At 52.3% G+C, this 27,964-nt stretch overlaps 1 protein-coding gene across 2 annotated transcripts in view; it reads left to right on the top strand.

The window, feature by feature from the left end:
* The window catches only part of SUFU (suppressor of fused homolog (Drosophila)), a 139,192-nt gene extending 116,990 nt beyond the window's left edge, over positions 1-22,202 (top strand). The window contains exons 9-12 of one of the 2 annotated variants that reach the window (XM_011957379.1): positions 3,874-4,008; positions 5,914-6,052; positions 16,016-16,084; positions 18,851-22,202. In XM_011957379.1, coding sequence (XP_011812769.1) covers positions 3,874-4,008; positions 5,914-6,052; positions 16,016-16,084; positions 18,851-18,940 — 433 coding nt within the window. In that variant the 3' untranslated portion in view covers positions 18,941-22,202. Of the gene's footprint in view, positions 1-3,873; positions 4,009-5,913; positions 6,053-7,681; positions 8,063-16,015; positions 16,085-18,850 lie in introns of those variants that run through there. The other variant, XM_011957380.1, reaches the window with a different exon arrangement.
* Positions 22,203-27,964: the final 5,762 nt, after the last annotated feature.

Here is a 27,964-nt window from a genome sequence, read left to right as displayed (position 1 = left end):
TGGTGAAACCCCATCTCTACTAAAAATACAAAAGTTAGCTGGGCGTGGTGGCGCGTGCCTGTAGTCCTAGCTACTCAGGAAGCTGAGGTAGGAGAATCCCTTGAATCTGGGAGGCAGAAGCTGCAGTGAGCTGAGATCGCATCACTGCACTCCAGCCTAGCGACAGAGTGAGACTCTATCTAAAGAAAAAAAAAAAAAACAGAGTAGGGTGACTATAGTTACAAACCATGTATTGCAGTATTGCAGTATTTCAAAATAACTAGAAGCAAAGCAAAAACCTGAAATGTACCCAACACAGAGAAATGGTAAATACTAAAGGTGATGGGTACCCTGACTTGATCATTACATATTCTATGCATGTAACAAAATATGACATGCACCCCATAAGTATATAAAATATTATGTATCCATTTTTAAAACCTACCATCAAAAACAAACAAACAAAAAAGAATCAGCTTCCCCTGAAATTAAGAGCCAAGGATACTTCAACAGGCTTGGATACAGAGCTACAGAAACACAGCATCTTTATCAGATCCAAGCCCTGGCCTTCCTCTGCCCTCTCTGGTGCTTTTTCATCCAACATTTGGCTTTCTTCTGTGTGTAAAGCACCATTCATTTGCTTCTGTGGCTGCTCGTGTATATGTCCTGACATAGGAGTCAGCCTCATTTTGCACCATCTACCACGAGGGTGCAACCTTCCTTCTAGCACAGCTATGTCAGTCCCTGCCACTCAGACACCCAGCCCCTGCTCTGTGCTGCTAGGCACTGTGGTTTCCAGCTAGCCTTGTAGCTAAAGCTAAATGATGCTCTGGACTGCAAAGCTTCCCATAGTCCTTCCAGCATCATAAGAAAAATCCATCTGAGAGCAGTGAGCATCAATAATAGCTTTAATAAATACAGTGTTGGCTCAATCTGCTCTATTTTCAATTAAGATTTTAGCTCTCGCACAGCAGGATTTTAATAGGAGTCCTAAGCCTGGGAGTAGGTCATTGAGAATTTATAACACTTTTTTTAATGAACCAAATAGGAAGACTTTTGCCGCCATCCCAGGTTGCTTTTGTATTTAAGTCTTCTTCTGTCTCCCATTGCTCCAAAACATAGTTGAGGACAATTATTTTCCCCTCATGGAACTATGTTACTCCTTCTCCTCTAGTAATTACCACCTCAGTTTCTTATTCCCTTACAAAGCTTTTTAATAGGACTAGTAATCCAAGGGAGAAACCAATTAGTAGAGGGAATTCTTCCTTGTAATATGCTATGGTCAAAAACATGCAAATTCTCACCAGGATCCCAAGAAATGAAACACATATCCCAAGAAGAATCAACACAGAAAAGGGGAGATGTGATCTCTCTGCCAGTACTTCATGTTTCCCTCAACAGTATATCCATTGTGGAACAAAGTTTGAAGATTAAAAAAAAAAAAAAACCTAAAAATAGAACTATAGTATGATCTGGCCATCCCACTACTAAGTATTCATCTGAAGGAAAATAAATCAGTATATCAAAGGGTAGGTACAAGTGCATGGTTATTGCAGCCCTAATCACAATAGCAAAGACATGGAATCAACCTAAGTATACAACAATGGACGAATGAGTAAAGAAAATATAGTATATATACATAATGGAATACTATTTGGCCATAAGAAATGAAATCCTGTCATTTGCAGCCACACAGATGGAACGAGAGATCATTATGTTAAGTGAAATAAGCCAGGCACATGGAGATTAAAAAACAAAAAACAAAAAACTAAAAATAGAATTTTTTAGTTTTAGATGACTTCTGCAGGTCTTGGCAGCAGACTCCAGATAACATCACATCCCTATAAATCAGCTCCGTCATGCAGATGTGATTTAGTAATTTATGCCCCAGAACAACAGAAGGCTGATTGATTTGGACTTCATAATGTAGGTAAATGAAGGCAACAGCCTTAGAGACTCTGACCTCCTTGTTGTGGGACAGAGGGACTATCCTGCTTACTACACCTTGCAAGGTATTAGCTTCCTGGCTTGAAGTTTGTATTCCAAGACGTGTCCCATTAAAGAGATGGGCAGGAGATGACAGGACTCAAACAGGCCTTCAAAGCCATGAAATGGTGGAGATAGAAGAGGTCACAGGGGTTATCAAGAAAAACAGTGAGTTAAACAGACACATGAATAGAAGAATGGTGAATGAAATAGGACAGGTATGTATGCACCAATGCAGTAAATTCCCAATGTCAAGGTTTGTGATATGCCACATGTTAGTGCCTTTTTTCAGTCTTTCCACTCATTCAACAGATATTGTGTGCTTAATGGGTACCAGGTTCCCACCGGTACTAAGCACTAGGGAAATAGTGGTGAACTATTTTTTTTTTTTTTTTTTTTGAGACAGGGTCTCTCTTTGTCGCCCAAGCTAGAGTGCAGTGGCACAATTATGGCTCATGGCAGTCTCGACCTCCCAGGCTCAAGTGATCCTCCCACATCAACCTCCCAAGTAGCTGGAACTATAGGTGTGCATCACCATGTCTGGCTAATTTTTAAATTTTTCTTGTAGAGACAGCGTCTCTCTATGTTGCCCTGGTTGGTCTCAAACTCCTGGACTCAAGTGATTCTCCTGCCTTGGCCTCCCAAAGCGCTGGGTTTATAGGCATGAGCCACCATGTTTATCCAACATTTCTCTTTTTTTTTGAGACAGGGTCTCGGTCTGTCGCCCAGGTTGGAGTGCAGTGGCATGGTCATGGCTCACTGCAGCCTTGACTTCCTAGGCTCTAGCGTTCTTCGAACCTCAGCGCCCCAAGTAGCTGGGACTACAGGCACATGCCACCACGCCCAGCTAATTTTTGTATTTTTGTAGAGACAGGGTTTTGCCATGTTGCCTAGGCTAGTTTCAAACTCCTAGACTCAAGTGATCCTCCTGCCTTGACCTCCCAGAGCGCGGGGATTACAAGCGTGAGCCACTGCACCTAACTGACATTTCTTCACATCGCTTACAGTCTAGAGTTTACAGTTTAGTTAATAAACAAAATTACAACTGCTACCCATAAAAAAGAAAAAAAGGCTGAGCGCGGTGGCTCAAGCCTGTAATCCCAGCACTTTGGGAGGCCGAGACGGGCGGATCACGAGGTCAGAAGATCGAGACCATCCTGGCTAACACTTCTTCACATCGCTTACAGTCTAGAGTTTACAGTTTAGTTAATAAACAAAATTACAACTGCAAAAAAAAAAAAAAAAGAAAAAAAGGCTGAGTGCAGTGGCTCACACCTATAATCCCAGCACTTTGGGAGGCCAAGACGGGCGGATCACCTGAGGTCAGGAGTTGAAGACCAGCCTGGCTAACATGGTGAAACCCCATCTCCACTAAAAAAACAAAAATTAGCCGGGCATGGTGGCAGATGCCTATGATCCCAGCTAAGGCAGGGGAATTGCTTGAACCCAGGAGGCGGAGGTTGTGATGAGCCGAGATTGCGCCACTGCGCTCCAGCCTGGGTAACAGAGCAAGACACTATCTCAAAAAAAATAGAATGTTGGCCAAAGATGCAGGCTTTATAGAGCCAGACCTACCTGAGACCGGATCTCAACTCTGCCCACTCCCTGGCTGTGCAACCTGGGCAAATTACTTAGCCTCCCTGATCCCCAGTTCCTTCTCTTTAAAAAAAAAGAGAGAATGGTGGCAGCCATTTCTTGGGGGCATTGTGAGGAGTAGCCAGTCAGTGAGAAGTGCTTGATGCAGTGGCTGGTGCTCGCCAGGCATATACAGAATGGTGGCTGTCACCATCATTATCATCAGTCACCATTATTGTCTTTATTACTCAGGAGCCCAGCTGGAGACTCCCATCTTGCTCCTCCCTGAGCTTTTCACCTTGTGCTGAACCTTTTCCTGTGCTTGCTTCACAGGAGCCGCAAAGACAGCCTAGAAAGTGACAGCTCCACAGCCATCATTCCCCATGAGCTGATTCGCACGCGGCAGCTCGAGAGCGTACATCTGAAATTCAACCAGGAGTCCGGAGCCCTCATTCCTCTCTGCCTAAGGTGAGTGAAGACAGCCCTGCCACACAGTTTATCCCACAGCACCCAGCTCAGCCTCCAGGGGGCACTTCAGAGTCTCCCCAGCCCCCTCCCCCAGCAGGCGTCCTCCAGGGCCTCCAAGGAGCCACCAGGCCTGTCTCCCTGGTGAGGGTGAGGCACCTGTCAGCAGCCTACACACCTAAGCAGGCTGGGGCTCAGGGAGGGAGGAGAGCTACTCCACTTGGGGCCTGTTTAGGAGCCTGGGGACTGTGAACCAACCAGTTGTCCCCACGTCACTGGGCCATGGGGTGTTCTCCTTGCCCAACCCTCTGGCTGGCCTAGGTGGTGAGAAGTCTGCCATCCTTCCTAGAGAAGGGCTCTCTTGTCTGCATCTCGCATCAAGCCCAGAGCAGCACAGTCCCCAATGGGTCCAGCATTGTGGCCAGAGAGCCCCATTGGTCTCTGATTGCTTGCTTGACAGGCCTTCCTCATTCGCAAGTTCTGGAGTCAGAATCCACAGGGAATAGGTGCTAAAGAACTCTCCTTTATCCAGAGAAGTGTTCCTCAGCCCTGTTCCCCTTAGGAAGACTCTGTGACCCAGGGAGTCTCAGGTGCCCCCAGCCACCCACAAGCCCAGGGCAGGATGGCAGGGTTCCCAGTAGCACTGGTTTGTCAGGGCGGGGTTGGGTGGGTTGGGCTCTATTTTCTCCTGCTTGCTGCTTTTCTCATGCAAAACACTCAGTTCTAAAACCTAGTGGCCAGCCCAGCAAACTCCTTGAGGGACCAGGAAGCCCAGCTGTGTCCCTTCTGCTTCTGTCCACAGTGCCAGAAGCCCAGTCCAATGGCCAGAGCTCAGCTCTGTGCTCAGGGCTGCTGCACGGCTGCATCTGCTACAGCTGGCTACCCCACAGCCCTGGGGCTCCACCCACACTTTGAGCAGCAGAGGCACCAAGAGTAACTCTAAACTCACAGAACAGTGACAGGGAGGAAGAAATGGCACAGTTGGGACCCTCCCCACTGTCCCCAGCACCTGGGAGTGAGTTTGAAGGGTAACCAGCCTTGGCCAGCCACCCTGAGCAGCGGACAGAGAGCAAGTGGCCAGAATGAACAGGACCTGGCGGGGTCTACCGCCATCCCACCACCACATCCTCCCTAGCCACTTCTCTGGCCAAAGCCCAGGGCCTTTCAACTGGTGAAGGGTTAATTGGAGGCAGCCTGAGAAGGCACAGGGCAGGTTCCACTTCCTTTGCTGATGGGCGGCTCTGCCCATTAGCTGCCCCTGCCTGCCCCTCCCCCAGGTGTATTTCCAGACTAGGGATTAACAGTAACTTTTGTGGCTCCCTGAGTGACCCCACTTGGCTTCAGCTTGCTTGCTTGCTTTTTTTTAAAGATGTGCTGTGGCCTTTGGGCCAGCCACTTAAATGTTATGGGAAAGCCCAGGAGCAGGTGGAAGATTCTGCCCTGGACACTGAAGTGTCCCACTGTGGAGGCACTATCCCATCGTCCCAGGGAAACTTGTCTAGACACTACCTCACCTCCATCCCCCAAGGAGGGATGTGACCCCCTCTTACCTCTGGGCGTGACCTCAGCAATTGCTACCTTGCCTCTCTGGCCTCAGTTTTCCTAAGGGAGACAAGCTTGAATCTCTGCAGGATCTCTGCAGGACTTTTGAACTCAGTGTTTTCTGCTAGCTTTGAGCACTTTGGAAGGATAACCTTAGATAATTTGTGAGAGGGGCTTCTCTTTGAAGGTGCTGAAATGAGCGTGTTTAGATACAGCCCCCTGTTGATGGACAGGTAGGGAGCCAGGAGAGCATGTACCTGGCCCACAGACCATAGTCCCCACTGTCCCAGAGCTTTGGCCAGGCCTGCTGTGCTTGGAACTGTTTCTAGGCCCAGCTCCTCACTGTCTCCATGTTCCCATTCCCAGGGGCAGGCTCCTGCATGGACGGCACTTTACATATAAAAGTATCACAGGTGACATGGCCATCACATTTGTCTCCACGGGAGTGGAAGGCGCCTTTGCCACCGAGGAACATCCTTACGCAGCTCATGGACCCTGGTTACAAGTGAGAAGGCCCTTTTTCTTCTCCCTCCTTCCTTTCGTAGACTCTTCCTTGTCCACCCCTCCTCTTCTCCCTTGGCAGCTCTTGGTGGCACCCCTTCCTGGGAGGCTGGTCATGAGCGCCTCTTGGATTCAGGGCCTGGGGCCTGTGGGTAGATGTGGAGTGTGGATGCTGCTACCCACTCCAGCAGCTCTAGGAGCACTTCCTGACCTTCTCCCCCGTCACCTGAGACACAAGTGTTAACTTTCCAGGCCCTGGCTCTTGGTAATTCTGTTTCCCATGGAAATCCAGGTTGGAGGGATATAAGACTTTCTGTATCCTGGGTAAACCAAGGTACAAGAACTCGAGGATGAAGCAAGATGGGAGGATGTGTGGAGGCCACTCTCCAATGGCTGCATGGAAATCCCACCAGAATTCAGACAGTGGCATGTGTGCCTGGACCAGGGACTCGGCAGACCTCAGTGGGAAGAGCCTCCCTTTCCCAGCCCACCCCTGATCTGACGGCCCTCCCATTCCTCCTGAGTTTGTGTGACCAGAGATCGGCTGGCTGGTCCAGAGCACTTTGTACTTCCTTTGCTCTTCTGGCTGGAGCGAGCTTCAGAGCTGATGCCAAGCAGGGTACTGGGGCCTCAGAGCCATAGGCCTCTTTCCAGCCCCCACCCTGTCCTGGGTCTCTAATGGGTGCTCAGCCTGCTCCACCGCACTCCCGATTATCTTGGAGGGACAGCATCCTTTTTTGGCATTTGTTTGTTTGTTGGGGGTGGAGAGAGGACTGAACACTTTACCTCACCTCACTCATGAGTATCGAGAAAGGGAACCTGACCCTAAACCTAAAGGTGGCCATACCTGGTTTGTGATATATTGGAGAGGCATGTGGCATTACAGTAGAGGAGAAGGGAATGATGCTGGGTTTGTGGGTTTCACCCAGTCTGGGGAGTCTGTGAAGCATATGTACTCAATACAGACGCACTTTTTGTCCCTGCTTGTCTACAGAATTTCTCCTCCTTCAGGCCAGCCCCCTCTTCTCCCCCCACCACCAAAATACTAACCCTTAATTAAAACAAACAGCAAACAAAGGACACCAACCACACTCCCCAGACTAAGCTGAGATAGAAATGGAAGCTAGTGCTTTAGGGATATTGTGTTCCATAAATTATCTTGCCTTTTTCCACTGTTGTTATTATATCGTTTCATAACAAAATTACTTTGAACCATAAAGTTATAAATACATTTTAAAAGTCCCACTTGGTAACATTAGATTTCTGTCCATGTGGTGTTGGTAGTTACTGTAACAAAAGCTGTGAAGTGTAATATTTGAAATTAGCCCAGCACAAGTGGAAAGGGCCTCACCTAATTCCCTACCCCCAGCCATGTCCCGGGCTGCTGCCTCTGCCCCTGTGGAGAACAGGGAGGGAGCAGGCCTGTCTCCTGGGCAGAGCTGCTGAGGAGGCTGGAGGTAAGGATGAGCCCCTGAGAGTTCACAGGTCATCATTCCCAAGTGTCCTCAGGTAGCGCGTGCGCGTGTGTGTGTGTGTGTGTGTAAGGTTCAAGCACGTTTTCCTGGGACAGTCGGGACTGGGGCCTCCCCAAACTGCAGAATACATTCTACCCAGTTACATTTCACATCCTCAGCTCTGAACCTATCCTCGGAGCTCTGCCCTCCCCTCCTGGAATGTCTTTCTACCCTCCAATTTTCAGCAGCTCAGGAACCTTGGCCCCAACAGGACTGGGCAGATGTCCCATTGCCCCTCAGTCCTCTGATTGCCCTTTGGACCCAACCCCAATTGTCCAAGCCCCTGACCCCCTAGCTTCTGGGGTTCCCACTCCCAGTGCTACAACCCCCTCACCTCCCTGGCAGCCCCTTAGCGAGCCTGAGGCCCAGCACCCGCTGGCTCCCCAGCACATGGTCCCCTCCCGTGGGCTGTTGCCCAGGGAACCGGGGCGCGGTGGGAACGAGCTGCTGGCCTCGGCATGTTTCAATAAAGTTGCTGTGCTGGGAGCTGCTCAATCAAAGGCCTGTGTTATGGGCTCATTAGTGTGGTCCACCACGGGGCCAGCTCACAGGAGAGCTCCCGGGAAGGCTGGCGGAGGCCCCACACCCCAAGCACCCACCCTTGATCACCGAGGGGTTTCTCAGGCCCTTTCCAAGGAGCCCTGGGAAACCCTCTGACCCTGCCCCCAGCTGGATTCTCAGCGGTGGAGCCAACACCCACACCAGCCCTCCTCCCCCTGCCAGGCAGTCAGCATTTTCTGCCTCTGACTGCCAGCCAACCGCCCCTGTTAGGGTCTTGCCACTGTGGTCACAGGCAGCTCCCTTGCTTGTGGGAACCTGGGCTTGTAATTACTTGGGGGCCTCTAGGTCTCCCTCTGGGGCTGGCTGTCTCCATGGGAGTCTGCAGGACCTCCTAGAGGCCTGGGGTTAGACTTGCAGTCGCCAGTGAGGGCCACTCCCCTCGGCCAAGGAGGGCCATAGGCTCCTCAGGAGGGGACCCCAGCACAGAAAGGCCCACGTTTGCTCCCTGCAGGCATCTCTTGTTCACGTCCCCAGGGTTCCAAGGTGTCTTCTTGGGCCTTGTGTGCCCAGGCCTATTGGAGGCAGAGGAGTAGGAAGGAGCGAAATCCAATAGACCTAGGACATGAAGAGACCCAGCCTTCTGTTCTTTTAACTGCTGCCGGAACTCTCCCATTGGTCCCAGCTGCAATGGAGGGGCTAGGATGACTTTGTTACAGCAGCCTTGGAAGCCCTCACTCTCAGCCTTGGCACCTTGTTCTGGCCACCAGCCCAGGCCTGTTATCTCTTGGGAGAAAGCATGACAGAGACACCCTGCAGGGGGAAGAGTGACAAGGAGAGGCCGAGAGGAAAAGGTAGAAGGTTTGAGAACCCGAGCCCCTTTCCGGAGCCTGTGGAATGGCCCCAGACAGGCCTCCACACCCACCCGCTCCCTCACCTTCCCCCATCAGTCCAGACCCAGGAGAGTCAGGGCCCCAGCATGTGGCAAAGCAGGGCTGTCTGCAGACCAGGTGGAGCACAGTGGACACTCCCTGCTTTATGGAGGATCTGGGGGTGCAGGAAGCCAGCACCAGTTCCACAGGCTTTCACTTTCCAGGGAACGGCACCTTGACTCCGTCTGCCCTGCCATTTGCTGTTTTCATCCTTGCTGAGACTGTAAAGCTTATCAGCCAACTCCGGGGCTGTGCAGGAGGCTTTTCAGACCCTGGGAGGGGGCCTGCCAAAGTCTGCTCCTGCACCTCCTTCCCCCCAGCATTCCTCACCCTGGTGGCTTTAACAAGCCTCTTTCCCTTGAGCCTGTCAACACTGGACTGTTAGTCTTCTGAGCGGGAGCCCGGCCCAGAGCTGAGTCGTTCATCTGTCCCCAGCCAGGGTTGATCTGAAGGGGGATAAGTCTCAGCCCCAGCGGTCACATAGAGGTCACATCACCAAATATGAGAATATTGTTGTAGGCCCCGCAATGCTTTCTCAGCTGTGTGGTGTCTGACAGCTCACCCAGGTGGCGCCTCCAGTCCCAGGCATTCTCTGCCAGCCCTGATGGGAAGCCCCAGGCGTGGGAGAAGACGCCCAGCAGCTGTTCCAAGTGGGCTCTGCTGCTCCAGGCCAGGCTTGGGAAGGTGCTGCCGAGCTCTCCTCTAGACAAGCCCTGCCTTCTGCCACCCATTTGGATGTTGTGTAGAAGATGACTTGGGAATTCCCAGCCCATGCCCTGGGCACCTCCTCTTTGGTGCCTCTACTGTTCCTCCTTCCATGGGTGAACCCAGCCATACTTATTCTCCCTGGAGACCTTTGCTTGGACTGCCCCAGAGACCTTGTTGTTCAGGGGGACACCCACTAAGATTTAGAGCCCAGCAATGCTCCTGGGGAAGCACGCTTCCTTGTAGGAAAGGACTGTGATGCCCCATTGTGTCCCTGGCATCCCACAGCCAGAGCAGGAGTCTGAGCCTGCTTCTGCCACCAGAGCCAACTTTTCACCACCCACTAAGAACGGGAAATGAGCAAGACCTGTGCCCGCACTGCAGCCCGCTACCTGCTGCACCACACGCCTCTGCCCCTGACCTGGGAGGAGGGTGTTCTCCAGGCTGTTTTCTGGCTTTTGTCTGGCCTGTGGAGTAGCAGTGGGAGGGAAGGGACGCAGACAGGACTGCTTCCCCGTCCCTGCCTCCTCCACTGCCATCGTGGGTGCCAGAGCAGCTCCTTGGCAGGCTCTTCCACTGTAAACAACACATTTCCTTCCCTGAGAGGAGGAAAGGGAGGGAAAAGAAAGCCAAACTTGTTGGGAAGCAAGAACAACGTGTCAACATGAAGAACAAACAAGGCCCTGGACAAAGTGTGGATTGTCATACCAAGGGGAAGGAGTGGGCATTGTCAGCCACTCTTTGCAGACTCAGAAATATCATTGACCACAGACATCTGAATCGGCGTCAGATCTGCAGCAGCTGGGCCCCTGCCTGCAGCGCAGCCTGGCTTGCCCAGGGCAGGCACTGACACAAGATCACTTTTCGGGTTCCTTTCTGGAACTTGCTGGGACCTGGGGAATTGGGAGGTTGTTGACAATCCTCCTTCACCATCACCCAGCCAAGCTGGTTAAGGCAGCTGGTGTGAGCACACTGGAGTAGCTGCTGGCCTAGATTCCAAGCCCCCTTCCCTGGCCAAAGGTGGGAACTGGGGGTAACTGGATCCATTGCTCCCCTCGCAGCTCAGCCAGTTTGACGGTGGTGGAGCTATAGCCACCAACTCACCCATATTGGTTAAGTCTGTGCCCAAACCCTCTTTCCCTGTGGGCGTATTTCCCCAGCAGCCCCCCATCATGACCTCCTGGGGCACCACTTAAAAATACAAGTGCCGGTCGGGCGCCATGTCTCACACCTGTAATCCCAGCACTTTGGGAGGCCGAGACGGGTGGATCACGAGGTCAGGAGAATGAGACCATCCTGGCTAACACGGTGAAACCCTGTCTCTACTAAAAATACAAAAAAAATTAGCCAAGCGTGGTGGCGGGCGCCTGTAGTCCCAGCTACTGGGGCACCACTTAAAAATACAAGTGCCGGTCGGGCGCCATGTCTCACACCTGTAATCCCAGCACTTTGGGAGGCCGAGACGGGTGGATCACGAACCATCCTGGCTAACACGGTGAAACCCTGTCTCTACTAAAAATACAAAAAAAATTAGCCAAGCGTGGTGGCGGGCGCCTGTAGTCCCAGCTACTCAGGAGGCTGAGGCAGGAGAATGGCGTGAACCCGGAAGGCAGAGCTTGCAGTGAGCCAAGATCACACTACTGCACTCTAGCCTGGGTGACAGAGTGGGACTCCATCTCAAAAAATAAAATAAAATACAAGTGCCCGCCGGACACGGTGGCTCACGCCTGTAATCCCAACACTTTGGGAGGCCGAGGCAGGCGGATCACGAGGTCGGGAGATCGAGATCATCCTGGCTAACACAAGAAACCCTGTCTCTACTAAAAATGCAAAAAATTAGCCGGGTGTGGTGGCAGGCGCCTGTAGTCCCAGCTTGTTTGTCTGCTGTTAAACAGCAGATAAAACTCCGGTCCCTGGCTGGGCCCAGTGGTTCATGCCTGTAATCCCAACACTTTGGGAGGCTGAGGCAGGAGAATGGCGTGAATCCAGGAGGCGGAGCTTGCAGTGAGCTGAGATCACGCTACTGCACTGCAGCCTGGGTAACAGAGCGAGACTCCGTCTCAGAAAAAAAAAACAAAAACAAATATAGCTGGGCGTGGTGGCACATGCCTGTAATCCCAGCTACTCGAGAGACTGAGGCAAGAAAATTGCTTGAACCCAGGAGGCAGAGGTTGTGGTGAGCTGAGATCACGCCATTGCACTCCAACCTGGGAAACAAGAGCAAAACTCCGTCTCACAAAAAAAATATGCAAGGGCCTTGACCTTGACCTAGAGTATTCTGATTCAGGAGGTGTGAATGGGGCCTAGCATCCCCTTATTTTCAGAAGCTTCCCAAGGGAATGTGCTGCTCAGATTGATCGGGAGTCTTCCTCTCTTACTAGAGGGTCTCCTCCCTCTGAGGGCTGTTTGTGTACAAACATAAGTGTTTTCTGCCTGGCTCTTGGTAAGCACAAATATCAGTGAGTGCTGTTATCAATATTATTTCTACTGCTACTTTCTGGGCTAGTGAACTGTCAAGATGTATGTATTCACTAGGCTGGCCTGGGAATTTGCCCCACTGCCCCCACTTGGGAACCATCTCTGGGCATGGTTTGCCCTCCTTTTCAGTTGACCAGTCTGATTTTTTAGCAGTGTCTGTGACTCTCACGTTTCCAGCCCTCTTAAGTTGAGCAGGTGGCCAGGAAATGTGTGGCTGGTGGAGGTTGGGACTGCTGATTTTCCAGGTCATTGGTAAAAACCAAAGCTACCTTCATTTCCCTCATCAGAAGACAGAGAAGTCATCCCCATCTATATAGGCTTCTACAGTTGGGGTGTCTTCCCAGACAGGAAAAGAGCATCCTCTACCACCATGGCCAGGTGCGGTGGCTCATGCCTGTAATCCCAGCACTTTGGGAGGCCAAGGTGGATGGATCATTTGTAGTCAGGAGTTCAAGACCGGCCTGGCCAACATGGCAAAACTCCGTCTCTACTGAAAATATAAAAATTAGCCGGACATGGTGATGGTCACCTGTAATCCCAGCTACTCGGGAGGCTGAAGCAGGAGAATAGCTTGAACCCAGGAGGCGGAGGTTGCAGTGAGCCAAGATGGTGCCACTGCCCTCCAGCCTGGGTGACAGAGCAAGAGATTTCATCTAAAAAGTAAAAGTCCAGAGACTTGACTCCTCTGGGTACCTACCCTTGGGCAAAGTGGGGATGATAGTTACCTCCCTAGCAGAACTGCCACAAGGATTCAGTGAAATGACACTGATCAAGCTCTTAGCACAGCGCCTGGCACCTGGTGGAGGTACTGCTTCTGCTATTGGCCATTTTTACTGTCATTTTTATCATCACCATTCCCATTATTATTTGTGACAGAGCCAAGCAGCTCTGTAGGGACCCAGTGAGCCTCAGGAGTGCCAAGCTCCAGAACTGCACAGGCTTTTCCCACAGTTGCATCACAAGGGCGAGTCTGTTACTCGGGAGAGCTCCCAGGAGCTGCCCCGTCTTAGCTGTCTATCTCCAGTGTCCTGTTGATACGATCTGTTAACATTCTCAGCTCCAGGTCTTAAATATACAAAGAACAGGGCCTGTTTGTTCAATCCAACCTTCTAAGGTTTAACTCCCAAAGGAAATTAAATTAGGTGCCTGGAGCTATGACAGTCTGTCGTGTTTCTTTGCAGAGAATGTCACCCTTAATATCATGCAGATCTCATGTATAATTTTTCCCCTTTAATTATTTTAAAATAACGTGAAGTTTCCAGCAGGAACCAGCAAATCACCAAAAGCAAAAATGGAGGAGCAACTAGGGTTTGTCCTCATTTTTGATCTGGCCATCCCCTCCCTGAACCGAATCCAAAATAAGTCCACACGCAGATGGTGCTGCGCATGGTGGTTGCTCTACTAAAAGCCACCATAACTCACCCTCTCCCTAGCACCAGTTCCAGACCTTTGTCAGAGGAACCAGCTTAGAACCGAACTGAATGTTGGTGGCATTACGTTTCCTTGAAGAATAACTCTGGCGTCTCACTGGGTGACCACAGCCCCTGTGAACCATTGCCCCTCTTCCTGTCCTCCCTCCACCCCATCTCACCCCCAGCACTTGTTATAGTCCCATATCTATTTGCTGATCTGACAGAAGGCCCCTCCCTCCAAGTTATTTGTGAGTTAGAAATTAGCCCAGCCCAGACTGGAGCCATTGTAATATAATTGGGTTTTAGGTATGCTTGTGTTTGTGCTAGCATTTGCAGAGATGGCAATGAGCCCCGGAAATGCCAAAAATATGAATGTAACTTTTGTACTACTTGAGCAGACTGGTGATAACTGGTGGGGAAACTGAACTTTTGGGGAGGACACCCCTGGGATAAGAGAGTAGGAGGAGCAGGGGCTTAGGCTGTGAGAGAGAGTATGTGTATGACTGGAGTCTGGGCAGAGTCAGCCAGTCCCACTTTGGGGAATTAGGAAGAACTCTAGGGGTGCACCTCCCCGAACTTTGCCAACTTTGCCTCTCCTGCTGTGTCTTGTCTCTGTCCTCGGTCGGGGCCCTAGCTCCTAGAACAGAGAGTTTGGTGAGGAGATGTGGACCAGTGGTCAGAGCTATTTTGTTCCTGCTATGGGCTTGGAGCCTGGGAAGGCTGGGTCTTTTGTCTCCCTGCCAACCAAGAGGGAGTGCTTGTCCCCGTGGGAAATGGACTGCCTTCATGCCTGTGTCCCTGGAAGGATGAATAGATGAGTCAGTGTCCTGGGGGTGAGAGTTCAGCATTCGGGAGCAGTACTCCTGGCACTAACGTGAGAGTCCAGACATCACCACTATATAGTCTTAACCACTCACAAGCCGTGTGACACTGAGCAAATTACATAACCTGCCTTTGCCTCAGTTTCCTCACTTCCTCAGGAGACAGGGAGTGAGCAGTTAGCATGCCCGGTATGATGGCGGCTTTTCTGCTCACTTGGGGGTAGTGTTCTTATTTCTCACTACCTCCTCCACCCCCATCCACTTCTTGCTTTGGAGACCTCTATCCTGCGAGCTCCCCAGCCGTCCTGTGTGCTCACCTTCCTTGTTATCTCACAGTGTGGAAACTTTTGTTCTTGGCAACTGACAGTTCCCTGGGGAAACCTGGTGGGTATTTTTTCAAGTTCTCAATTCTCCTCCTCACAGGGAGGGTTTCCCCTCAGAGGAGCCCCTCACCTGGATCTTCACTCCGTTATCTTTCTTCCTTTGTGCCCTGCCTGGGTGCTCAAGGTGTACAGGAGGAGACAGAGTTGTGGCCCGGGGGTACAGAAGGGTCTGCAGTGGAGGGAGGCTGGGAGGCCCTGGGGACAAGGACAGGGAGGGGGATGGGTGAAGGAAGGGGTCAGAGTTGGAAGAGGAAAGACATCCTCACCCAGGGCGTGGTGGGGTGCAGACCTGGGACCAGCTTGGCCTGGCTCTACATAGCAGCCTGACCAGAGGGGTGGGTGGGGAGAAATGGCCCAGCAGATTGAGAAAGGCCTGGTTTTAAAGGCCCTGAGAGCCCTTGGATGTTGGTATTGGCTGTGAAAACTTCTTCAGCGATGAAGATGGTGGTTGTGCCAGCCAAATAGTGGGGCCAGACTCAGCATCAAAGTGAGAGGCAATGAGGTGTCAGACTAGAACAGCAACGTGGAACGCTGGGAGGTGACCTAGAGAAGAGGAATCTCAAAGAAGTCTGGAGGAACTTAGTGGCTGATCGAGCCCACTTGGGAGCTTCCAGTCTGGGAGGATCTGGCTACTGTGAATGGGAATGGAAGTTGGGAGTCCCTTTGTCATCTGTAAAATGAGAGATGATGGTCCACAATCTCCAGATTCTCCAACTCAGACAATCTTGGATGTACCTTCTAGGGCACTTCCAGATTCCACACAGGGCTTGTATTCCAAATCCAAACAGATTCCTTTTGTCCTGCCGTGGTGAGGGGCAGAGGGGGATACGAGAGCCTGACTGGGCAGCAGCTTTAATTTTTTTTCCTTTTGAGTTTTCTTTTTTGTTCCTTTTTTTTCCCTGAGATTCCTTTTTACCAGCCTCACCAGTCTTCATCTCCCCTCTGGGAGCAGCATTCCCAGCCCTCCCGATGTCCTCCCTCCTCTCCCCATTGTCCCCTGACCCCTTTCCTTCTATGCCCCAGTCTGATATTGCAGGGAGGTGAGGGTGTGGGGGGAAATGACAGTTGGGGACAGGCCTCAAACACTTCCCTCTGTCCCTTGAACAGATCACAGTGAGCTCATCTCTCCTCCATGGTCAGAAGAGAGGTATAAAGCTTGGTGGTTGGCAAAAAGATCATACATTTTAAAAAATAATAATAAAAGCCTGCTTTGTGCCTTCACAGATTCTGTTGACCGAAGAGTTTGTAGAGAAAATGTTGGAGGATTTAGAAGATTTGACTTCTCCAGAGGAAGTAAGCTTGTTTGACTTTCCCTGACAACGGGTCCCGTCTCTGGGACTGTGTGTGTGCTTGCGTGTGCGCGTCTGTGCATGCTTGTGTGCGTGTGTACGTGTGTGCGTGTGTGCTTGCATGTATCTGTGTGGCTACATCTATGGGCTCCTCCCCAAGGTGCAGGGATAGGCTGGAGAGGAGAATGTAGATTTCTCTTCTGTTTCTATGCACCCTCACCATCCCCTGCCCTACCCCCAGCCCTTGTAAGGACACCCAGCAAATCGTCTGAATTGCCAGCTCCTGAGAGCCTCATTGAAGAGGAAGCCAGGGCCTTCAGGCTAGTACGAGTTCTCCCCAGCCCCTGCTGTTCCCTGGCAGGTTCTGAACAGAACGCCCATGTCTGTTGCCAGAGAACATTCCACTGGGGAGTTCTGGTGGGCAGCAAGGGACTCCTGCCCTCGCCTTGGGCCACCCAGGAGCCACTCTCTCTTCTTCCTTCTCCAGCCATGAGCTGACCCCTCTTAGTCTCCCTCTTCCAGCCCTGGCACAGAGCCGGAGGAACTGGCAGGCCAGCTGTGGCTATGCCTTCTCTAGCTACTCCTCTGGGGTAGAGGAATGGAGTCCATAATCCCCTTTGTTTTTTCTCCCTTGTTCCCAGCATCCTCATTTGCAGGGACTTACCTCATCCTGGAAAGTCCCTTCCCCTCCCCCTGCTCCTGCCCCCAGCACTCCAGCGGGATGGGAGCCTTCCTGGCCTCAGTGCCCCATGGGTTAGTGAACATTAGCAGGCTGGCCGGGCCTCCGGAGAGCTCTCCTGGGCCCTGCCCTGCCTGTGGCAGAGAGAGACCCTTCCCTTGCCCGGTCTGCCAGGAAATGTGCTTGGGGGAGAACTCCTTTGCCTCCTAGGGGCCAGGCTTTCTACCCAGAGGGAGGCCAGGCAGGAGCTAGGTTCCAGCCAGGGTTGGAGCTTCCAGATTCCAGGGCTCCCCGGGCTGTACCAGCTAGGACACAGTCTTCTGGTGTTCAGGAAGCTGAGGGGAGTACACAGGGCAGGACTGTCCAGTCCAGGTCTCCAGGTGGACAGGAACTCCCCAGAGCCAGGGTCACCCCAGTAGAGCAGTGTCTCCTCTGTCCTCTGGAATGCAGCTTGAGAAATGTGTTCATTTATATATTCTAAAGCCATCAAGCACCCAGTCCATGCCAGCCAATCAACCCCCACAAGTCTCTGGTCCCTGAGTCCCAGCTCCCCATTCAGTCAGACCAGAGCCAGCTGCCCAGAAGCGCTTCCGGAGAGGCCTTGTCGCACTGGGATGGCACTGTGCCAGGCTGCTGCTTTGAGCTTGGGGGCAGGAGGGGGACAGTCCAGGCAAGAGGGACAGAAGCCAGGGGGAGCAGAGGAAAGTAGGTCACTAAAAATGACTTTCTTCTTTTTTTCCTTTTCGGTCCAGAGGCTGTCCCCACACCCTGCCTCACTTGCCACTTAGGTCCTGGCAGAGACAGTTCCCCAGCAGAGGGAGCGAAGAGGGAGGCAGCCAGGAAGGGTTGGGCTTGTCTGCCTCCAGCCCCAACCCCAGGCAGGCTGAGAACACTGTTCTCTCCTTTCCACCCTGCCCTGACTTCTGGCCTAGCCAAGTTAGAAAAGACAGACCCTGGGCCGGGCGCAGTGGCTCATGTCTGTAATCCTAGCACTTTGGGAGGCCGAGGCAGGCGGATCACCTGAGGTCGGGAGTTCGAGACCAGCCTGACCAACATGGAGAAACCCCGTCTCTACTAATAATTCAATAGTTAGCCAGGTGTGGTGGCCCATGCCTGTAATCCCAGCTACTTGGGAGGCTGAGGCACAAGAATCGCTTGAACCCGGGAAGCAAAAGTTGCGGTGGGCCGAGATCGCGCCATTGCACTCCAGCCTGGGCAACAAGAGCGAAACTCCATCTCAAAAGAAAAAAGACCCTGTGTCTGAGTTCCAGCATCAGTCCCAGGCAGTGAGCATTTATTGAGCACCAGCTGTGTACCAGACTGCATGCAAAATCCTACAGTAAAGAGGGAATAAGAGGCATCAGCTTCTTTCCCTTCCCCTACCAGAAGCTCCCAGGTGAACGGGAGAAACACAACTGTAGGCAAATCAGTGATTCCTGGGGTGGGGTGGGAGACGTTTGGCTCTCCTTGGCCACCACTGGGAGCACTCTGAGGCTGGTAACCCTGGGAAGTGGTGCGAATGAACACGGGGAGCAGGGTGGGGATTGGCCCCTCTTGAGGCTGCACCAGACCCAAGGAGTCACCTCAGGCCACACTTGTCCCACTCTTCTGCTCCCACCAAGGCCGCAAGTGTGTTTCTGACCTTGGGGCTGAACGGGGGTCTCCTTCCCTTGGGAGCCTTTGGCCAAGGCTACAGAGGACAGGTTCCAGGGTTCTTCCTGCACTAGCCTCTGAAAGAGAGGCCATGGCAGTGACAGAGTTCAGGCCACTTCCCCACAGCCTCCAGACCCTCCCCCAGTCCCCCATCCTCCAGCCCCAGGGCCTCAGGGAGCAGATTCCTTACATGCCTGTGGCCAGAGGCAGAACCAAGGAAGTGAGCAAGAGGGAGGTCAGCTTAGTGGAGAAAGGAGGAGAAAACACCCTCCTCCAACCTGGCTCATTATTAGCAGGCCATGGGGAAAGAAGGGGTCACCAACTCCAGCCGTTTGAGCCTAGCCTCCCACCTGGGACAGGCCTGGGCAGTCTCTAGAAAGAGCACAGTGGATTCTGCTAACCACTCACACTCCTGGTCTGTGCTTGCTCCCTCCACAGTTCAAACTTCCCAAAGAGTACAGCTGGCCAGAAAAGAAGCTGAAGGTCTCCATCCTGCCTGACATGGTGTTCGACAGTCCGCTACACTAGCCTGGGCTGGGCCCTGCAGGGGCCAGCGGGGAGCCCAACCGCTCCCCAGTGACTTCCAGTGTAACAGTTGCGTCAATGAGATCCCCACAAATAAAAGGACAAGTGTGAGGAAGACTGCGCAGCACCACCCTGCAGCCCAGTGGGGTGCCGTGCACAGGCCATAGGCCCCCCACCTCACCTCCAGCTCAGGGGCCGCACCCCCCAGCTGCCTAAGCCCTGTGACCCATCAGGCCAGTGAGTGGGCAAATGCGGACCCTCCCTGCCTGCAGCCCGCACAGATTCTGGTTTGAGGTTTGACTCTGGACCCTGGCTGTGCCCCTAAGTGGAGACAGGCCTCATGCTCACCTACCCCCGCAGCACAGCCCAGCAGGAGGGAGGCGGACAGCCAGGTGCAGAGCTCGTGGAGGTACTTCCCAGCTCAGCTCTGGAAGCCTTTGCTACTCCAGCTCCTCTGGCCACGGAACAATTCCTCTGATCATGTTTGGTTTTCTTCTTCTTCTTCCCTATTTTATTTTGTAGAAACCGGATGGTATTTTATTGCTCTGCAAAGATGTCCAGAAGCCATGTATATAATGTTTTTTAAACAGAACTTTATTCCCCGTCGAACGTTCGTATTCTCTGACAGAGGCCTAGGGCTGTCTCTCTCCTTGGGCTGCCACCAGAGAAGGTGCTTGGTGTTAGCCTGACAGCCCAGAACCCTGGAGGAGCCGGCTGCACAGAGAGACTTTTCTTCCTAGCCGGGCCTGGTGGAGCCCGTGGCAGGGGGAGAGTAGAGACACTCCCTTGTGCAGCTTTGAGCCTAGTTTAGCTGGGGCCAGGGAGGGGTGCTACTGTTTTCCGAGTGAATGGGTCTCAAAGACTCAGTGACCCCAGCCTCATCTTCTAAGCCTTTTCCACCCAACCAGGCCTACCTGTGAGAGGGTGAGGTTCAGCACATCACACACCATCCCCACTGTCACTCAGGGCCTGGGTCTCCAGCTCTGTAATCAGTCCTGTCCCATTTCCTCAGTCCCTGGGCCTCCCAGCCTTCAGGCTGCAGGGCTGGCTTACTAAAACTGAAAAATCCACCTCTCAACATCTCGTTCACTTTGGTTTTGCTAACACTGCTCTCTGCCGCCCTCCCATCCTCCCTGTATCCATTCATGCCCTATCTTTTATTCTCCACTCCTCATCCCGTCTCTTTTCTGGCATCCTGGCCTCTCATGGTCTTCAGCCCCTCACCCCCCGTATTGCAGATCTCAGTCTGCCTTCCAGAAGCCAGCCTATCTCTAGCCCATGGTTTTGGAGTTCCTCTCGGGTTATCTCCCACTCCTGACCTGGAACCAACAAGCCCCTTTCCTGCCTTCTTACCCCCAATTCTAGGGACAGGACTGCTGTTATACTTCAAGATCACTCTTTACACCTCTTCAAAGCAAAGTCATGACCATGCAGGGCTCCTTATTGCTCCCATCTGCCTCGCTGCACATGCAGGCACCACCAGGGATGCCACAGGAGTGCCCACAGGGTGCGGGACTCCGCTGATGAGAGATCCAGTTAAAGAGCTGCCCCGGGGGTATGAGGGCACGAGCTGGGTTCTCCAGGGAGCCACTAGGCCTGGCCTCTTCTGCACATCCCCAGGGCTATCTGGTTAACTCCATCACGCTCAGAGTCACAAGGCACATCAGCCTGGAGTATTTGGGAGAGACTGGCTCCAGGTCCCCACCAGCCAAGATGCAAGCCACTTGGGACCTGATGTCGGCAGCTGTGCCTCTACTGCCCTGAGCACTTCCCAGAGGGAGCCCTATTGGCCATCCCCCACCACAGCAGCCCTGCCTGTGAAGCTCTTGTCTTCTGACATTTCATAGGCAGAGAGGTGCCATCAGTTCGCCTCCATTCCTCGCCACGGTGACCAGCCTCTCCCTCAACTCTCTCTTGCTGGGGACCTGCCTGCGGGCCCCCTGCCACAGTTTGCCCTGCTTCCATCTGCTGGGTGCCTCCATCGTTGGTTGGGTGGGGATGGGGCATTTTCTGAGCTAAGCTTTGTCATTAGTTTGTGAAGCACCTGGTCAGCAACTTGCCCCAGGCCTGGAGGGTCTTTGCGGACTGAAGGTAGACACCAGCCAGCATGGTGGCCCTGTTCTGGGGGAGCAGGGTAAGGCAGGAGGAAGTGGGTGAGCTCCGAGATGATGAGCACATGAAGCCTGTGGCCCCTTCGTACCCCAATATGTCAGGAGCCTCACGCTCATCCAAGGTCCTGCAGGGGCCAGGATCCATCTCACTGACTCTGAGGCAGGACAGGGTATCACGCATCTCTGACCAGGCCTCCTTTCCCATGGGCATTGGTGCCTCCCAGAGGTTTCTCAGGCTGCTGGCTGGTGAGAGAGGACCTTAAAGAAGATCAAGCCAAGCTGACCGTGGACCCTGCCCAGCACAGCTGCTGGCACAGAATGCTTGGTGAATGTCCCCTTTCTTTCCCTCCCTGCAGCTCTGTGGGAACCCCTGACCTTGTAGTGGGTGTGGAGGAGGGAAGGGGCCTCCCTCCCTAAATCTGCCTCTTCTGCAAGCTACTTGGAGACTTGCCTAGTCCTGCCCACCTCTCCAGGTACTGAGAAGGGCCTTTCCCTTTGCTGTTTGCCTGCTATATAAGGCAGGATCCTATGGCTCCGCTGGCTCAGTGTGGGCTGCAGGAGGACCGCAGACTCAGCTGCAATTCTGAGGGGGGTTTGGGAGGCTTGTGCGAGGTCTCAGGCCTGTCTGGGGAGCTGGTGCCTCTTCCTGCCTGTATCTTTCTCTTCCAAGGGCAGTGCTCCAAGGCAGGGACTGGAGACACTGAGGGGAGAGTCTAAAAGGGCTAGAGCATTTTTAAAAATAGACACAGGGTCTTGGGACTGGGGTATCGGATTGAGTTGCAAGCAGGGAGAAAACCTGAAGGTCGGTGCCCCTATGGGGCTGACCAGTAGAGAATTTCCTTTACTGTATTTTTGTATCTGGTCTTCCCTCTCTGGCTTCCAGGACATCCGTGCCAGGTGAGGTGCCTGGGGCCCTGTTAAAAGTCAGGAGCCCTGTAGAGCGACCCCTCCTTTTGTACAAGTACCTGAATGCTGCAACCAGCAGATTTTGTAAAATTTTATATTAGTTTTTAATGTCAGTGGCGACTCGGTTCCTAGGGCTGCAGCCAGCCTGGGACTTTTGTAAGAATTTTTGGGTGACTCACTTAGATATCGTTTCCTTCTTGCCCCGTCTTCCTCTCTGTAATCTAAGTGCATTAAACATCTTTGCAGAAGTGCCTGGGTTGTGTGCTCATTTCTCGCTGCCGGGAGTAGTGGAGCAGGAAACCCGGGGCCCTGGCAGAGGGAGTGGGTTGTACTTAGCCACTTAGAAGCCAATGGAGGGAGTCCCCCAGGATTGTTGTCAAGAGTGGAGGAGGTGCCAGGGAGTTGGGATCACACAGCTGGTGGCTCTTCAGTCATGAAGAAATGACTGCAGGGACAGGCTCTCCCTCACTGGTCCTGAATTCCTCTAAGGTCAAGGGGGTAGGGGCGAGGAGCAGTCTGGGGAGATGAGGCGGTGGGAAAAGGCCCTCTCCCTGCCACTTCATCCCTCTTCTACCCTCCTCTCACCAAAAACCTCTTTCGCCTTAGGAAGAGGGGCCCAGACAGGTGAGGAGGGCAGGCGCTCCTCATCTCTTTTGGAGTCCTTGCCCCGGCTTCCAGCTCCTCTCACATGACATCTAAATTCCACCTCCTAATCCAGTGCCCGGGGCAGGATCCAGATAGAAGGTCAATTCAGAACCAGCGACACCCACTGGGTGACACAGAGGCCAGCCCACCCGCCGTAGCAACTCCACTGGGCCTGGCAGCGGAGGGAGGTATCGGGTATATCTTCCTTTCCTGGACTGCCCAGCTCCTGCCTCTCCAGGGCTGGGGGGCAGCAAAACAGCCCAACGCCCAGTGTGGGGAGGCATTGCACTGGGGGAGAAGGCACTAGCCTGGCATTCAGGATGAGGGCTGCACCCCCAGTTCTTGGAACCTGTGACCACCTGGGCCCTCACATATTCATTCCCTTCTGGTTTTCTATCCTGGACAGTGGCAGGGGATTTGGCTGGGGCTGGGGTGGAGGTCGTAGGACATCATAAGCAAGGGAGAGGGGATGTCAGCTCCTATGAGGGGGCTCTTATGTCCTGTCCCTTCTGTGAGACCTAGCCTTGTGGGGGGCCTTTGCTGAGAGGTCCACACTCCTTCCCCTGCAGCCTGTTACTGAACTCTCGAATGGAGCAATGCAGCAGGTCCTGTCTGGGGCCCTCATGCCCTTTCCCTTTTCTCCCTGGAGACTGGGGGCTGGGGAAGGTATCCTCATCTGACTTTAGCCTACAAGGACACAGTATCAGGGTGAAGTTCTTGCCCCAGAGAATGCAGAATAGCAAGATCCTCTGCTTAGGTGGTTCTGCAAGACACCAGGCTGAGGCTGTTTCTGGAAAGAGAAGGACTCCTGGGCCCAGGGCAGAGACCCCAGCCCTAGAATTAAGGAGGAGAGAGATCTACCATGCCATCTGTAATATCTCCTCCAGAAAGTCCTGTGCATTCCTCCCAGGCGTCTGCTTTGCCTCATCTGGGGTGCTGGGTGCCCTGGGGAGGGAGTCCCACAGGCATCAGGGGGGCCGGGGAGCCTGAGAGATTTGCCAAACTGGCCTAACCAGAAGAAGAATGCAAGCTACAAGTGACTCAACCCAGCCAGGCAGGCACTGAGGTGGCAGCAGGCTGCAAGGGGGTAGGTGGTGGGGAGGCCAGGGTGGGGTGATTTGCTGCACAGGAGAAGGGGGAAGCCTGCAGGGGCAGGTCTGGATGTGGTCTGAGAGGGGCAGCCATCTCCAGGCCCCTTCCAGGGGACATGGTGGGACTGACCCATCCCCTCCTTTCCTCCTTATTGCCAAGAAGTCTGGGAGGTGAGGGCAGCATGGGGGAAGAAGCAACTGACTGCTGGTGGGTGTCCATGGCTTGAATGAGCAGAGCTCTCCAAGTAACTTGTAGGACGAGGGAGACTTTGAGGGGTTATCATGAGAGTAGTGGTCTTACTGGGGCCAGAGAACTGGTCTTACTGGGGCAGAGACCCTCTTCCTTGATTTTCCAATTTCACCCATCCCCACCCCATACATTTCAGTACCATGAGAGCACTGCAAGGACGGAGAATGGAGCTTTTGGGTCTCAACCTTTACAGGACAGATGAAGGCCAACCATGCATTGTCAAGCCTCTACAATAACACTGTGGGAACGAACTAGAAAACATTCTGTTGTTCTTTGAACAAGTGTGTGCCAGGCACTCTGTTATATACTGAGACGCCAGACTCAGGCCCTGCCTTAAGAGGCTCGGAGTGCAGTGAGGGGAAATAGACAAGGAAACACATACTGATGAGGAAGGACCATCAAAGAGGAAGGCAGTAAGCTGCTTCCTGTCCTACCCCAGCTCCACCACTTATCAGGGTGACTTCAGCCAGGTGCCTAACCCAATCTGGGGAGATTCAAAAAAAGACTCCCTGAAGAAGTGACATTTAAGTTAAAACCTAAAGGATGCTTAAGGATGAGTTGAGCAAAACAAGAGGAAACTTTACTTCCATAAGCTCTCCAGGCAGTCAGAACAAGAAGGGTAGAAGCCTTAAAACTCTGCTTGGGAACTAGAGTGCAATTTGGAGTATATGGTTTAAGGCATCAGGCTTTCATTTTAGGACCATCTCCTTGTCTCCTGGATGGAGAATGTTTTGAAAGGGGGTAAGAATGAAGGAAAAGTGACCGGTGATGCTTGCATTAGGGTAGAAACATCTACCTAGATGGAGAGAATGGGATTCATTTATTGATTTGACAAATATTTATTAGGCATCTACAATGTGCTAGGTCCCATTCTACGTCTACGCACCATGCGTAGATTTATTAGGCATCTACAATGTGCTAGGTCCCATTCTACGCACAATGCTAAAGGAGGTATTAGCATTAAAGAAAATACCTCCTTTGACAGATCTTACTTTTTTTTTTTTTTTTTGAGACAGAGTCTCACTCTGTCGCCCAGGCTGCCCCACTTCTTGAATTGACTAAAAGTTATCTCAGCTCACTGCAACCTCCCAGGCTGGAGTGCAGTGGTGTGATCTCGGCTCACTCTAACCTCCGCCTTCCAGGTTCAAGAGATTATCCTGCCTCAGCTTCCCAAGTAGCTGGGACTACAGGCACGTGCCACCATGCCCAGCTAATTTTTTATTTTTAGTAGAGACAGGGTTTCACCATCTTGGCCAGGCTGGTCTCGAACTTCTGACCTCAGGTGATTCACCTGCCTTGGCCTCCCAAAGTGCTGGGATGACAGGCATAAGCCATGCGCCCAGCCTCACAGATCTTACATTTTAATGATGGGCAACAGATAATAATTTTCTTTTTTTTTTCTCTTTTTTTTTTTTTTTTTTTTTGTGCTGGAGATTTGCTCTTGTTGCCTAGGCTGGAGTGCAGTGGTGCGATCTTGGCTTACTGCAAGCTCCGCCTCCCAGGTTCAAGCAATTCTCCCACCTCAGCCTCCCAAGTAGCTGGGATTACAGGCGCCTGCCACTACGCCCAGCTAATTTTTGTACTTTTAGTAGAGATGGGGTTTCACCATGTTGGCCAAGCTGGTCTTGAACTCCTGACCTCAGGTGATCCACCCGCCTTGGACTCCCAAAGTGCTGGGATTACAGGCGTGAGCCACTGTGCCCGGCCAGATAATAATTTTCTTTCTTTCTTTCTTTTTTATTTTTTTGAGACAGAGTCTCGCTCTGTCGCCCAGGCTGGAGTGCAGTGGTGCTATCTGGGCTCACTGCAAGCTCCACCTCCCGGGTTCATGCCATTCTCTTGCCTCAGCCTCCCGAGTAGCTGGAACTACAAGCACCCACCACCACACCCGGCTGCTTTTTGTATTTTTTTTTAGTAGAGATGGGGGTTTCACCGTGTTAGCCAGGATGGTCTTGATCTCCTGACCTCGTGATCTGCCCGCCTGGGCCTCCCAATGTGCTGGGATTACAGGCGTGAGCCACCACGCCCAGCCCAGATAATAATTTTCAAAAGGAGGAAATATTGTACATAGAGACCCATGCTATGGAGAAACAGAGGAGGAGGGAAAGTGGGGCTGGAGGGAGGGATGCATTTTAAATAGAGAGGTCAGGCAAGGCCTCGCAGCATAGGTGACATTTGAACAAAGGATAAGGATCTCAATTACTGGAAGGAGTGTGCCATAGGGCTATCTGGGGGCAGATGGGCCAGGGAAACTGAAGAGCATCTGCAAAGGGTGAGGGAGTTAAGGAGAAACACACTGGGTGTCTTTGAGGGCACCAGGGAAGCCAGTATGGGTGCAACAGAGTGGGAGAAGAGAAGGCTAGAAAATTATACAGAGGCCAGACTGTGCAGGACCTCGGAGGGAATTCTAAAACTTTCACCTTTATTCTGGTTGAATTGAAGAGGCATTGGAAGATTTTGAGCAGAGGAGTGACATTTTCTGATATATAGCTATATATGTGTGTGTATATATGTGTGTGTATATACATACATATATATATATATATATATTTTTTTTGAGATGGAGTTTCACTCTTGTTGCCCAGGCTGGAGTGCAATGGCACGATCTCGCCTCACCGCAATCCCTGCCTGCCGGATTCAAGCAATTCTCCTGCCTCAGCCTCCTGAATAGCTGGGACTACAGGCATGCACCACCGTGCCCAGCTAATTGTTTGTATTTTTAGTAGAGACGACGTTTCACCATGCTGGCCAGGCTGGTCTTGAACTCCCGACCTCAGGTGATCCGCCCACCTCGGCCTCCCAAAGTGCTGGGATTACAGGCATGAGCCACCATGCCTGGCCATTGTGACTTATATTTTTTAAAAAACTGGCTGGGGCCTGGTGTGGTGGCTCACACCTATAATCCCCGCACTCTTAGAGTCCAAGGTAGGCAGATCACTTGAGGCCAGGAGTTCGAAAACAGCCTAGCCAACATGGCAAAACCCAGTCTCTACTAAAGATACAGCTGGGTGTGGTGGTGCACACTGTAATCCAGCTACTTGGGAGGCTGAGGCAGGAGAATCGCTTGAATCCAGCAGACAGGTTACAATGAGCCAAGATCGTGCCACTTTTTTAAAAAAGATTACCCTGGCTACTACAGTGAGAAGTGACTCCAGGAGTCACATGTACTAGTGCTAGTGGTGCACTGCAACCTCTAGCACATGAGTCTAGTAACAGGAGTCACATGTTAAGGGCAGAAGCACGGAAACCAGTTACGATACACTGAAATAATCTAGGCAAGAGATTATGGTGAAGTAATGGAGAGGTTAAGAAGTAGTCAAGATTGGCTGGCTCGACACAGTGGCTCACACCTGTAATCCCAGCACTTTGGGAGGCCAAGGCAGGTGGATCACTTGAGCTCAGTAGTTCAAGACCAGCCTGGGCAACACAGCAAGACTCCATCTCTACAAAAAGTACAGAAATTGGCTGGGTGTGGTGGCACACACCTGTAGTGCCAGCTACTCTGGAGGGTGAGGCAGGAAGATCACTTGAGGTCAGGAGGCAGACATTGCAGTGAGCCATGATTGCACCATTGCACTCCAGCCTGGGCAGTACAGAGAGACCTTGTCTCAAAAAAAAAAAAAAAAAAAAGCTCTGCTGAAGGGTTGGTTCACTGAAAAGCAGAATACGGCAGCAGGAACAGGTTTAAGAGGGAGCAGAAATTAGTGTCCTTTTGAACATGTTGAGTTTGAGATGTTTGTTCTAACTCCACATGAGGATGTCATGTGAGCAACAGATATACAAGTGGATGATCTGAGAGATTTAAGAGAAGGATCTATAGGACCCAATATCTGATTGAATGGATGAGGGGTCAGGGAGGGCAGTAAGGGACAGACAGCTGTCAAGGTTGTCTACTTCATCCTCAGCTTGATAATTAGTTGTTTGAGGCCAGGCGCGGTGGCTCACGTCTGTAATCCCAGCACTTTGGGAGGCCGAGGCAGGCGGATCACCTGAGGTGAGGAGTTCGACATTAGCCTGGCTAACA

The sequence above is a fragment of the Colobus angolensis genome, unplaced genomic scaffold (assembly GCF_000951035.1).
Source record: "Colobus angolensis palliatus isolate OR3802 unplaced genomic scaffold, Cang.pa_1.0 Scaffold44, whole genome shotgun sequence".
Classification (NCBI taxonomy): Eukaryota; Metazoa; Chordata; class Mammalia; order Primates; family Cercopithecidae; genus Colobus; species Colobus angolensis.
This window is presented reverse-complemented; position numbering and strand designations above follow the sequence as displayed.